The sequence below is a fragment of the Oncorhynchus clarkii genome, chromosome 9, assembly GCF_045791955.1.
Source record: "Oncorhynchus clarkii lewisi isolate Uvic-CL-2024 chromosome 9, UVic_Ocla_1.0, whole genome shotgun sequence".
Classification (NCBI taxonomy): domain Eukaryota; kingdom Metazoa; phylum Chordata; class Actinopteri; order Salmoniformes; family Salmonidae; genus Oncorhynchus; species Oncorhynchus clarkii.
The window spans coordinates 54,096,849-54,110,128 of record NC_092155.1 but is presented as its reverse complement, the minus strand read 5'-3'; the positions used below and the strand labels follow the sequence as shown (position 1 = coordinate 54,110,128).

General features: G+C 40.0%; 1 protein-coding gene across 3 annotated transcripts; it reads left to right on the top strand.

Annotated features, from left to right (window-relative positions):
• Positions 1-788: 788 nt before the first annotated feature.
• On the top strand, positions 789-9,984 carry LOC139416555 (lysosomal amino acid transporter 1 homolog). Of its 3 annotated transcripts, XM_071165313.1 has the most exons (9): positions 4,151-4,264; positions 4,962-5,018; positions 5,298-5,504; positions 5,597-5,726; positions 5,951-6,038; positions 6,753-6,904; positions 7,023-7,115; positions 7,262-7,447; positions 7,760-9,984. In XM_071165313.1, the coding sequence occupies exons 3-9, from the start codon at positions 5,299-5,301 to the stop codon at positions 7,847-7,849; spliced, it is 945 nt and encodes a 314-aa protein (XP_071021414.1). In that variant the 5' UTR covers positions 4,151-4,264; positions 4,962-5,018; position 5,298; the 3' UTR covers positions 7,850-9,984. The 3 variants fall into 3 exon arrangements, with proteins under 3 accessions (XP_071021415.1, XP_071021414.1, XP_071021416.1); XM_071165314.1 differs by adding an exon at positions 789-1,413 and having other exon boundaries at positions 2,252-5,504; positions 7,760-9,889; XM_071165315.1 differs by having other exon boundaries at positions 4,161-5,018; positions 7,760-9,889.
• The last annotated feature ends 3,296 nt before the right edge of the window (positions 9,985-13,280 follow it).

Sequence of the window (13,280 nt, the reverse complement as noted above, 5' to 3'; positions counted from 1 at the left end):
TGTTGCAAGACAACTTAATTTCAGGCTCTGAGAAAAAACAGATTGAACATGTTTCTGTGATCTTTTTTCATTATATAATCAGGTCTCTTTTGAGATAGATTTGTAATCTCAATATAGGATAAAATGTTTTAAATTAATACCAGGTTGGCAATGGGTTTTACAATCAAGGACTCAGACTGAGTCACAATGGTTAATGCATTTGAAAAATGTGCAAGTCGAGATAATATGGTGCAGGTTTTCAAATGAAGTTAGTTACCCAAATGGACTTCTCTTTTTACATCAGTCAAAATTGTGCAGCATTGAAGGACAAGCCTGTGAGTCATCACGATCCCTCCATCTCTCACGTACACAAGTAAATAGGCTACCCCACCCTGAGAGACCATCAGCACTAAAAGGGGTTAATTCGTTCTGTAAGTACATCACTCTTAGACAAAGTAGATAGGAAATGGCATTCATATATATCAATCAACTAAAAGTACTGTATTGTCAAAGGTGTGAACATTTTAATGGAACAGTTTTTTTCTTACATCTCATCTGCTGTGGCATTACATTTCAAATCGGAGTCAGGGGCCTCCCGAGGGCTGCAGCGGTCAGACCCGGCTTCATTCCCGGGCTGTGCCATAGGACTGCACACAATTGCTCCAGCAATTGTTAGGGGAGGGTTTGGCTCATCGCGCCCTAGCGAGTCCTTGTTGCGGTCAGGGTGCCTGCAGGCTGTCCCCGGTCGCCAATAGGCTCTATGCATTATACCGCCTCCAACATTCTAATTTACTTCCTACCGGGTTGATAACTTCCGGAGCGATTTCTGCTGTTGTTTTTATCATTAGCTTACTAGCGATAACTAGTTGATGCATTTCTGACTGAAATAGTTCGCAATGACTACGTTTAAATTACAGCCCGGCGAAGGAGGTGCTAATGAACATTGTTCAGTGCCTCTGTGTTCAGTTTCCTCCAAATGTAATGGTATTGTGAGCTTCCATAGTTTCCCGGTCGATGTAACTTAAAGCTCAGAAAAAGGGGGTTGGTGGCAGTATGTCGTGACAACTTTACTGTCACCAAACACACAAAAGTGTGTACTACACATTTCGTCGAGTGACGTTGTTGAGGGAAAAAATGGGGGGCGACAATACCTAAAAATAGGTGTTGTTCCTACTCTTCGCGTGGAACTAGGACAACTAGGAAACTTCCTGCTCCAACCGAGGACGAAGAACAAGGTGCGCTGCTTATGGACTGTGCCGTCTCTGATCCGGTCCAGACACATGATTACTATGCAGTCCCTGAACGTGACCCTAATGGCAAAACATGAGCACGTAATTAAAGAGCTTCGAGCCAAGCTGGAGAACTGACCGCCCAACACGGCTTTGGTCTACAGCGATTTGCTGGTTCTGACGAGGGTATACGTTTTTACACAAGGTAATAATTTATTATCCCGTATTAGTGTTTATTATTTACTATTAATTATTATTATCCCAAAGTCCAGCTTACTTTTAAGAACATGTTTGTCACACGAACTGCCCACAAGGGCCTGGCAAATCGTCAGTATGGACTTATTCAGTCACAGATGTCATGTGGACTGTTCCCCGGACTCCATGTGTAGGGATTTGTACAATGCACAAACAAGGCTATTGAACCTGACATTGGTGTCTGTCTTTATTCCTTTATCCAACATATCATACTGAAACAATGTTTATTGTTATTTAAATCTAGGCTAGCATATCTTAGCATAAGAAGACATATTGAATGTATGTTGTCTTCACATTCGTTTTCAGTTAACCCCCAAAAATGCTCCCAAGTCGTTGCTGCAAATAATATTTGGTTCTTAGTCCACTTCCCAGGTTAAATAACGGAACATTTCAAACAAATTCGCTGCTGTGAATTACAGTACGAATTGCAGTAACAAGAAAACAGGCTACAATAGCAGCTAGGTCATGTCTTGTGCTACTTAAGGCTTAGAGAAGATGGACAATAATAGTAATTTGGGTCCGTCTTTAGATTTGAAAGCTACACCCACAAGCTACACCCACCTTCTGGCACTTGATTGAGTGGGCAGCAGAGACCAAGTTTGTAAGAGTCACAAGTACCAATCCATTTGAAACAAATGTTACTCAAAGAAAACCGGAAAGTGACAACTACATTAAACACTTAAGAGAATATTATTTGATTTTACTGCAATTGTTAAACATTATTTACTTTTTGTTATGGACCGAATATAAGGACTATATTGTACTAAAACGAGTTTCTTTACGTTCAGACACTGCCATCAATCGACGAGTAGTGTCTTGTTTATGACTCGTCTGTCGCTGGGTCTGAAGCAGATGGATTTGGCCCATCGGTTCAGCATCTACCAATCGACAGTGAGACGGATTATCATCTCTTGGGCCAACTTCCTCTACTGTCTGCTTGGGTCAGCACGTGTATGGATCCACAAGGAAACCATCAAAGCCCACCTACCACCTGAGTTCAAGGACTATCCAGACACCCAGGTAGTGATTGACTGCACTGAACTCCGCTGCCATACACCATCTTCACTACTACTGCAGAGTGAGATGTTTCTTCCTGTACCTTTAAGGGCATGTTGGGAATGTCACCACATGGAGCTGTCAACTTTTGTGTCATCATTGTATGCTGGATCTGTGAATGACAAGGAGATCTTCAAGCAGTCTGGAATTATTTCCTTACTCACCCCTGACATGGCCATTATGGTGGATAAGGCCTTTCTCGTAATTACATTGTTCTGTGCAAGATCTACCAGCCAGCCTTTCTGTCAGGACGCACACAGATGCCAGCGCATGAGGTTAGGGAGGCCCAATCCATTGCCAGGCTGGTAGTGCATGTTGAAAGAATGAGCCGCAGAGTAAAGGAGCACAAGCTTTTTGACACAGTCATCCCCCTGACCAGCTCAGGCAGCATCAACCAATTATTTCCAGTGATGTGCCTGTTGGTCAACTATCAAAATTGACCTTTGGTCAGAGCATGGGCCAAGCCAGTGTAAATGTACGTGTTTATTTGCTAGCAGCAAAATAATATGTTGTTTATCTACAACATGTAGCAATCAATTGTGTTGTAGTGAATATCAGTTTGTGTGGAGCTTGTATTGTCTTTAATTAGGCAATGAGTTTAGGGGTGGGGGAAAGAAATCAAGTAAACACAGAATAGCCAGAATGCAAGATTTAATACAATGTTGGAGATGTGTAATTGATTAACTGAACTGTTGAACATTTGCTGAAATAATTTTTTTTAAACAAATCTATTCTACTATAGTTTTCTTCACAAGAACATCAATACTTATTTTTTGTGAAACCACTAAACTTGGCACCCATGCATGGGATCCATTCAGGTGCGAGAGACACTTCTGCAAGTAGTGGTAAAAATAAGTGGTCAACCTTCTCTCTTATAGTTTTTGAAACCTGTAGATCTTTATATATCCTTTCAACTAGGTTGTCATCCTGTGCACAGATGACAGTCACACCAGCTACAACCTGTGAGAAGGATTTGACCTTGCACCTAGTTGTAAGCATGAGATCTCTTCAACTTCAGCTCTCCATTCTGTATCTTCAGGTAAGGGCACTCAACATAACTTGGTACATTTGGGCACTTGACCTCTAAGAGTCCAAAGTGTGGTCTCACACTGGGATCAAATATGATGCCATCTGGAGAGGATCCTAACCACGGAGCATCTGGGTGCACTATGAAGCCACACGGAAAGAAGTTAACATTCTTCAGTGTGCAGTACTCCTGTACAGCCACTGGCTCCATGGCTAGCCCCCTCTTCATCTCCATGGTCTGCATACCAGATCCCTTGAACATTCGCTCAGCGAGGTGGTCAGCCGAGGTCTCTCCCCAGACATGGCAAACCTCTCGAAAACGAGAGGATGTTATTCTAAATTAAAAAAATATATTTAAAAAAAATCAGTGTCAGATGCATTTTTGTAACATAGTTGAACCCAGACCAAAATAGTCCATAGGGAAGGTATTTGGTAGAATAAACTGACATGATTTCAGAACAGAGAGGAAGCAAGAGGGTTTGCTCCGGTCAAAATATGTCCCCGATAAGCAGACCTCCCACCTTTGGAACAACAACTCCCATTTTAGGGGAGGAGACTAGACCATGTCGTCATTATATACAGTTTCTCTGGATAAGCATAGTTCTGTGCTGAGTCATCAGTCAGGTGAGCAGGGTCAGCTGACAACACTATTTAGATCGACGTTAGATCGAAGACTCCCGCGAGCTAAGGCCAAGCAGAGTTTTGAGAGCGTGTGTGAGGTAAGCCATGCAGTTCAAAATACACTGAATTTGTCACAATTTCATGGGAGTAATTGGCTACCTGTCGAGTCGTTTGCGTGCGATCGTTAGAATAGCTGGGAAATTTGCATGTTTCAGGCAGAAATACGCGGCCGCAGCGAACATCAGATGTACATGATAAGTCTTAATTTTCACAGCTTTATGAAAAAATGTAAAGCCTGTAGATCTTCGGAGACCGTGGGGAGTAGGCTTGCTGCACACTAATGACAGAATTGCAACGCAGATCGATGAGGCCAACTAACGAGGACTGTTGATATCTGATGTGAACATGTGACATGTGGACACAGGTTGCCTCTGTTCTGTAACTTCAAGTTACAGGAACTTGAGGACAATATTCATCGTGTCTATTTCAAGGTGCATCCTAAATTCCAGAAACGTCCCCCACAAAAACAGTTAACTAGTTCGAGATTATTATTTTGTGCAATGATTTGGACATTTTTCAAATTTAGTTATTTGTTTTTGACCGGCGTTATATTACAAACATAATTTCTACATTGAACTGTTACACATAAAATGAAGACTGAGTACGTAATTTAATCGGATCTCTATGGTGTAGCTACATCTGGCGTACTAACTCCGCCTTTTCTCTGACGTTGGAGCTCATATTCCAATCAGTTCAGTTGAGCTAAATTGTTTTCTCTCTAACCTTTGCGAACAGACGTCTGAAAAAGGCATTGGGCCTCCCTGGACACTTCAATAACCGCCCGAGAAACAGGTAAGATACTTTTTTGTTGTTGTTAATATTTGACCACAACCTTTGTCCTTAGAAGACGTTTGAAGAAAAGCCAGCTGTAAAAACTCCGCGTGCAAGATGTTTGTCCACGGCTGAAAAGTATCAGTACAAACCGACTTAACTCTGAATTCCATAGCAGATAGTACATTTTGAGACTTAGCTGTAAACAAGTTTTGTCAATAGAAATAATAAGCGACAGCTTGTTTATTTAGGTAGCTATAGTGTCTAGCTTGTTCGTTTAACCCTTTCCCCTCTGCTTAGCATGAGCCTGAATATGGGGTCAGCTGATGGTGTCCTCAAGTGGGGGTCTTTTGGATGGAACACTGATGGAAACTTCAGCTCTGTATGCCCCAATGGATCGGTATGGGTTTGGGAAGGGCTAGGGGAATGTGCCCAGGACTCCAGGGACATGGCCAGTGTCATCCTGGGTCTGCTGTCTATAGTGTGCTTCATGGTTTCTTCTCTGCCGTAAGTCTTGATTGGGAATACATTATTTCAGCCCATTTCCAATGTATGACAACACCTTTACTCTTCTTATTTTGTTGTGTTCATGAATACAGGCAATACTACAGCTCTTGTAAGAGTGGGAATATGGACAGTGCCTTGTCCATTTGGTTTCTGTTGCTGTGGCTGGGGGGTGACTCCTGCAATCTTGTAGGCTCATTCTTAGCTGACCAACTGCCGCTACAGGTAAGTGACAGCTATTTGGGTCAGTCAATATTACTGAAATGGTTTCAATAACAATATAAATGTTTGTCAAGCATGAAAATAGAGGGATCAACTGTAATTGTCGACTCCAAGACACCAATTAAAATAATGTTTTAATGTTCCGAAAAAGTGTAATAATAGGCATTTAAACTAGTATATCCCTTTGTCCACCGCACTGACATGTCTCTCTCCCCCTTCTCATACAGACATACACAGCAGTGTATTATGTCCTGGCTGACTTATTGATGCTGGGATTGTACTTTTACTACGTATCTAAGCACAGGATGAATAACAGTGAGTTTTTGTCTGTTAATGTATTTGATCTCTACAAAATTAGCTGCTGTGAGTTTTGTCTTGTCAATAATAAATCAAGGCCATTGGTCAGTGTACATTCCACGCTTTGACTATTAACTGAGGCCTCTGTTACACTGGAACCACAGTTTGTAATATACAGTATACCCTGATGAAGACAGCTTGGCTGTCGAAATGTTGCATATTACATTTTTTTTTTCTGAGCTCTTATTTATTTTCAAGTTTTCCACTACGCTAGCCAGCACGTCTTCTATATAGGTGTGCGTTTCTTTTTCTTCTCGATTGTAATATACAGTATAACACAAATGCATGACAGAACAAGGTATGGCTTGTCTACATTGTTCTATGTTCTGCCCATAACGCAAATGTTCATTCCAGGACGCTGCAACGTATTTTTATACATACAGTAGTTATTTAACAGTTCAGTGAACCTGACGGGTGTCAGGTTAGACCGCTGTAGCCTATACACAGAGGGTCCCCAGGATTAGTGTTGAGAAACAGACCTTCATTACACAGGAGGAAGTATCATACAAAACTAGTGTCATGCCAGCAATACTTTGCATCACCACCATATTTTGTTATTTAGTTTCCTAATTGTTGTCGCAACCGTTGACACCGTGACCTTTTGTTGATGACTTTGCTGAGGCGGTGTCTACCAATATTGACAACTGATAGCTTTATTTTTCCTTTACCCAGACAGGTCGGTTCTAAATGTAGTTGGTGTAGTCTATATACTGGGCTTCTTTGCCAGCCTCATTGCCTTACCTGGGTCAGGGTCCCAACAGGATGTGGTCCTCTCTGGGTTTAAGGGGCGGGCCTTGCTGTCAACCACTGTGGACAGTGTTAAGGTAAAATATGAGCTTTGTGTAGTCAGTAGATGTTAATGTAATTGATTTGATTTTATTCCAGCCCCTGGCCAACCTTTTGTCTGTCTGTAACATGCAGATGCTTTGGCTTTGTGTCCAGGCTTTCAGCACCAAGGAGATTATTGGGTTTACCATTGGCTCCATATCCTCAGTGCTCTACCTCTGTTCCAGACTGCCACAGATGCACACTAATGTGAGTCTTAAAAGTGGGAGGGGTTGGTAAGGAAGTGAGCGAGTACTGGATGGACATACTTTTTACAGTGGAGGCAAACCTACCTGTAAAAGTTTTGCATGGATCTTTTTCTTTCTCATTATATTTAGAATGTTTCTGTCTCGTAGTACACAAGGAAGTCGACGGAGGGTGTGTCCTACTTCCTGTTTGCCCTGGTCATCCTGGGTAACACTACGTACGGCCTGAGTGTGCTGCTGAAGAACCCTGAGCAAGGCCAGGGAGAGGGAAGCTACGTCATCCACCACCTGCCCTGGCTCATAGGAAGCCTGGGCACCCTCTCTCTAGACATCCTGGTATCCTTCTCATTAAAATGTCTACTTGGCCTCTGGCCTTTCCACCAACAATTTTGTAATACCCAACGATATTTTGTGTGCATTGACATAACACTTAACTTTAGCTTTTGACTTTGTTTTGTATTGTATTACAATTACCCTAATTAACTTATCCAAATGCAACAGGTTCAGGTTGATTTGTCTAGTATTATCTAAGTACATTATCCTATATGCCAGCATGCAGCTGTTGGACTGCGTTTCCTTTCTAGTATCTAAAAGTTTGACCGTGTTCATTTTTATTTTTTTCTGAATTCCCTTGACTCGCTGCTTCAGATCTCCATACAGTTCCTGATATACCGCAATAATGCACCTCTGGAGTTGGAATCGCAGCATGATGAGAGAGCTCCTCTGCTGGACAAATGAAACTGCTCCCTTTGTGCTGGATCTAGCAGTTCAGACAAATATCCCCACCCAATAGACTCACTCACATTCCTAAACACTAAATCCATAACTTTTTGACAAACACAGGAAATCCCTTTTCACTGTATTGTTGTATTTATTTTTATTTATGTGATTTGTGTTATGAGAAAGATGCCATTGGGATTCAGCTATAGTTTACTTTAACTGTTCTTAATTGCTCTTAATCTTTTAGAGAAGGACCTTCCAACCATTTGTCTATATACTTCTAGTATTTAAAAACCTCTCCTGACAATCATGACACTACTACTGGTCACTACATGGAACCCTCTCGTCGGATTAGAATAGTCTTGTTATTGTATTTCAGAAGTGATTGACAAAAAATATTTTTTTGCAGATCACTTCATGTCTTGAGTATACAGAGACATGAATCTTAGTGTCTTGACATGTTCATGTGGATTTATTGTAACTTCCTTAAAGTGTAAATATCTGAAGTACTGTACTTCATTTATTTGATCGTTTACATCAGTTGCCTTTAAGCATTTTGAATTGTAGATTTATGTATTTGTTGTTGACTACTTTTTTGGGGTTATGGTATCCAGTCTGGAGAATTGACCTCATGTTTGTTCAGTGTAAGCACAGAGTAACGATGTTCACTGAAGGTTACTGTTGATGGAAGGGTCCTGTTTCTTTCTTATTCTGTTCCCTAACAAATGGTGTTGCATCGGTACTGAAATGCACAGGAAGGATTTAACATTTTATCACGTTGATAATGTCTCATTCCCCACTTACTACACTTAGGCAGGAAAAAGACAATGTTCTAAAGAAATTAGTTGTGGGATTGTCTTTCATTTTGATAAATGTTTTATGTTTCAATAACACGCTCAATAGGACACATAAATCATGCTTTTAAACAACTGAATTTGTATGGAACCCTGCTGTCATTTGGCCAGTGTACCTGATCTTTAGTGTGTTAAATATGCTGGGAACATGATGTAATTTTCCACCTTACTTCCATATCTAGCCCATACTGTTTTTGACTGGACTTCAAGATTGTATAATTAAAGGTAATTTCACATATTTAATTGTAATGGGAATATTAATGTTTGTGTTCTATTCATGTACTGTTCTATAAACCAGTTTCTGTGTTCATGCAAGTGGCTAACTACAAATCACCTATCAGTAGCTGCAATTTGGCAGTACGCCCAGATTATGTTTTGAGAGAGAATTAACGTGTTTTGAGAACACCAAAGATATCTCAGTTTTAAGGTCTCAGCTTGGCGAGAAAGAAGCCTTGTGTGGTGTTGGTTTATCACGTTATGAAACTGCATTGGTCGGTCACATGAATAAAACAAAATGGTAATGATTAATTATGCTAAATCATGCAATATAACTTCTGTGTATATATAAGACAACTGCTGGGTCTGCCCAGGGAGAGGTCCTGATTGACATGTACAATGGTGCATTGAGTTGGTTGGAACCTCCAGCCAGCTGATAAAAAATGATTCAAGATTGACCTCAAGTGTCCCTGTGTAAGAATTTTTCCACAACACAGTGCATTTGGGAGGTATTCAGACCCCTCAGGCCCACCCATGTGAAATCCATAGATTAGGGTTTAATGAATTGATTTCAATTGACTTGTTTCCTTATATGAACAGTAACTCAGAATCGGCAATTGTTGGGTTAAATTTTCAGTATAGTTCCCATTCGTCCTTTTTGTAATGTTAAATCAACACATTTTACAAATGAACTCATTAATTTATGTTTTTAGGCTATTACTAGCACAACTAAACATAATTATATACTAGGCATAAAGAATATTTTTGTTTCAGAACACTAGATCACTTTTGTTCCTGGTTCTGTTTCCGTTCCTCAAATGTAAGTCTTTTTCGGTTCCCTGAACCAGTTCCAACCCCTGATTTCAATAGTACCATGCAGAGTCATGTATAGAGTCATACATATATAGTGCCTTCAGAAAGTTTTCTCACCCCTTGACTTTATCCACATTTTGTTGTGTTACAGCCCGAATTAAACATTTATTAAACAGAGATTTTTGGTCACTGGCCTACACTTGATACCCCATAATGTCAAGGTATTATGCTGTTTTTTAAAACAAATTTATAAAAAATGTAAAGCTGAAATGTCTTGAGTCAATAAGTATTCAGGCCCTTGGCTGTGGAAAGCCTAAATATGTTCAGGAGTAAACATTTGCTTAACAAGTCGCTTAAGTTGCATGGACACACTCTTGTGCAATAATAATGTTTAACATGATTTTTGAATGACTACCTCATCCCTGTACCCCACACATACAATTATCTGTAAAAGGTCCCTCAGTCGAGCAGTGAATTTAAAGTAGATTCAACCACAATGACCAGGGAGGTTTACCAATGCCTCACAAAGAAAGGGTAAAAATGTGACAATTTTCCTGTCCTGCTAAGCATTCATAGTGTAATGAGTACTTTGTGTGTCATGGAAAATGTATGGAGTAAAGAGTACATTATTTTATTTAGGAATGTAGAGAAGTAAAAGTTGTCTGAAGAATAAATAGTCAAGTACAGCGACCCCAAAAAATGACTTATTTAATGCTTTAAAGTATTACTTAAGAAGTTTACACCACTGAGGATGTTTACTCAGCTTCATGATATGCCACACCTGTCAGGTGGATGGATCATCTTGACAAAGGATAAAATGCTCACTACAGGGATGTAAACACATTTGTGCACAGAATTTGAGAGAAATATGCTTTTTGTGAGTATGGAAATTTTCTGGAATCTTTTATTTCAGCTCATGAAACATGGGACCAGCACTTTACATATTGCGTTTCTATTTTTGTTCAGTGTACTTTTTACACCCAAAAGTACTCATTACATTTTGAATGCTTATCAAGAGAACATCCCTATTCATCCGTACTGCCTCTGATCTGGTGGACTAACTAAACACATGCTTAGTTTGTAAATTATGTCTGAGTGTTGGAGTGTGCCCCTGCTTTGCCATCTGCTTTGCTTAATATAAGGAATTTGAAATGTTTTATACTTTTACTTTGATACTTAAGTATATTTAAAACCAAATACTTTTAGACTTTTACTCAAGTAGTATTTTACTGGGTGACTTTCACTTTTACTTGAGTCTTTTTCTATTAAGGTATCTTAACTTTTACTCAAGTATGACAATTGGGTACTCTTTCCACCACTGTCCAAAACATGCATTTGTTTGCAACAAGCCACTAAAGTAATACTGCAAAAAAAAATGTGGCAGAGCAATTAACAGAGCACTTAAGTGTTATGTTTGAGGCAAATCCAATACAACACATTACTGAATACCACTCTCCCAGTTTTCAATCATGGTGGTGGCTGCATCATGTTATGGGTATGCATGTAATCGTTAAGCACTGGGGAGTTTTTCAGAATAAAAAAGAAAGGAATGGAGCTAAGTACAGGCAAAATCCTAAAGGAAAACCTTGTTCAGTCTGCTTTCCACCAGACTCTGGGAGATGCATTTACCTTTCAGCAGGACAATACTCTAAATCACAATGCCAAATCTACACTGGAGTTGCTTACCAATAAGACAGTGAATGTTCCTTAGTGGCCAAGAAAATCTAGGGAAAGACCAGAAAAGGGTTGTCTAGCAATGATCAACAACCAATTTGCCAGACCTTGAAGAATTTTTAAAAGAATAATGGGCAAATGTTGCACAATCCAGGAGTGGAAAGCTCTTAGAGACCTACCCCAAAAATACTCACTGCTGAAATCGCTGCCAAAGGTGCTTCTACAAAGTATTGACTCAGTAGTGTGACAACTTATGTAAATCAGATATTTCTGTATTTTATTTTTTATACATTTGCAAAAAAAAAACTGTTTTCTCTTTGTTGTTATGGGATATTGTGTGTAGATTGATGAGGTGAAAAAAATGATTGAATCCATTTAAGAATAAAGCTGTAACGCAACAAAATGTGGAAAGAGTCAAGGGGTCTGAATACTTTCAGAATGTACTGTATAGAGTTGGGCCAACGCAATTTCTGTCTGAACGTTCCGAGAGCACCACTTTCTCCTCCATAGCCATTGCTATGTGATAATTGACACTGTGTTGCGCTGTTTATTTCTGATAGTTTTTAAAACCTATGAAGGTGTCCATTGAAAGCATATACAGTGCCTTGCAAAAGTATTCATCCCCCTTGGCATTTTTCCTATTTTGTTGCATTACAACCTGTCATTTAAATGGATTTTTATTTGGATTTCATGTAATGGACATACACAAAATAGTCCAAATTGGTGAAATTACATGAAAAATTACTTTTTCAAAAAATTCGAAAAAATAAAAAACAGAAAGTGGTGCGTGCATATGTATTCACCCCCTTTGCTATGAAGCCCCTAAATAAGATCTGGTGCAACCAATTACCTTCAGAAGTCACATAAATAGTTAAATAAAGTCCACCTGTGTGCAATCTAAGTGTCACATGATCTCAGTATATATACACCTGTTCTGAAAGGCCCCAAAGTCTGCAACACTACTAAGCAAGGGGCACCACCAAGCAAGCGGCACCATGAAGACCAAGGAGCTCTCCAAATAGGTTAGGAACAATGTCTGGCGCAAACCCAACACCTCTCATCACCCCAGGAATGCCATCCCCACAGTGAAGCATGGTGGTGGCAGCATCATGCTGTGGGGATATTTTTCATCGGTAGGGACTGGGAAACTGGTCAGAATTGAAGGAATGATGGATGGAGCTAAATACAGGGAAAGTCTTGAGGGAAACCTGTTTCAGTCTTCCAGAGATTTGAGACTGGGACGGAGGTTCACCTTCCAGCAGGACAATGACTGTAAGCATACTGCTAAAGCAACACTCGAGTGGTTTAAGCCCAGACCTCAATCCAATTGAGAATCTGTGGTATGACTTAAAGATTGCTGTACATCAGCGGAACCCTTCCAACTTGAAGGAGCTGGAGCAGTTTTGCCTTGAAGAATGGGCAAAAATCACAGTGGCTAGATGTGCCAAGCTTATAGAGACACACCCCAAGAGACTTGCAACTGTAATTGCTGTAAAAGGTGGCTCTACAAAGTATTGACTTTGGGGGGTGAATGGTTATGCACGCTCAAGTTCTGTCTAATTTCTTTTTTATTTCACAATAAAAAATATTTTGCATCTTCAAAGTGGTAGGCATGTTGTGTAAATCAAATGATACAAACCCCCCCAAAATCCATTTTAATTCCAGGAGTAAGGCAACAAAATAGGAAAAATGCCAAGGTGGTGAATACTTTCGCAAGCCACTATATGCAAATTGTTGACACCACAACAAAGTAGAGACTTGGATACACATTATCCAAAATGCTAATCAATAAAAATGTCTGTTACATTCGCTGCTCTGTTTTGCTTGTTTACAGCTGGTCATTTCAGAGGGAACTGTCAGAGACAGTCTCGTATTGTTACATCACCAACATT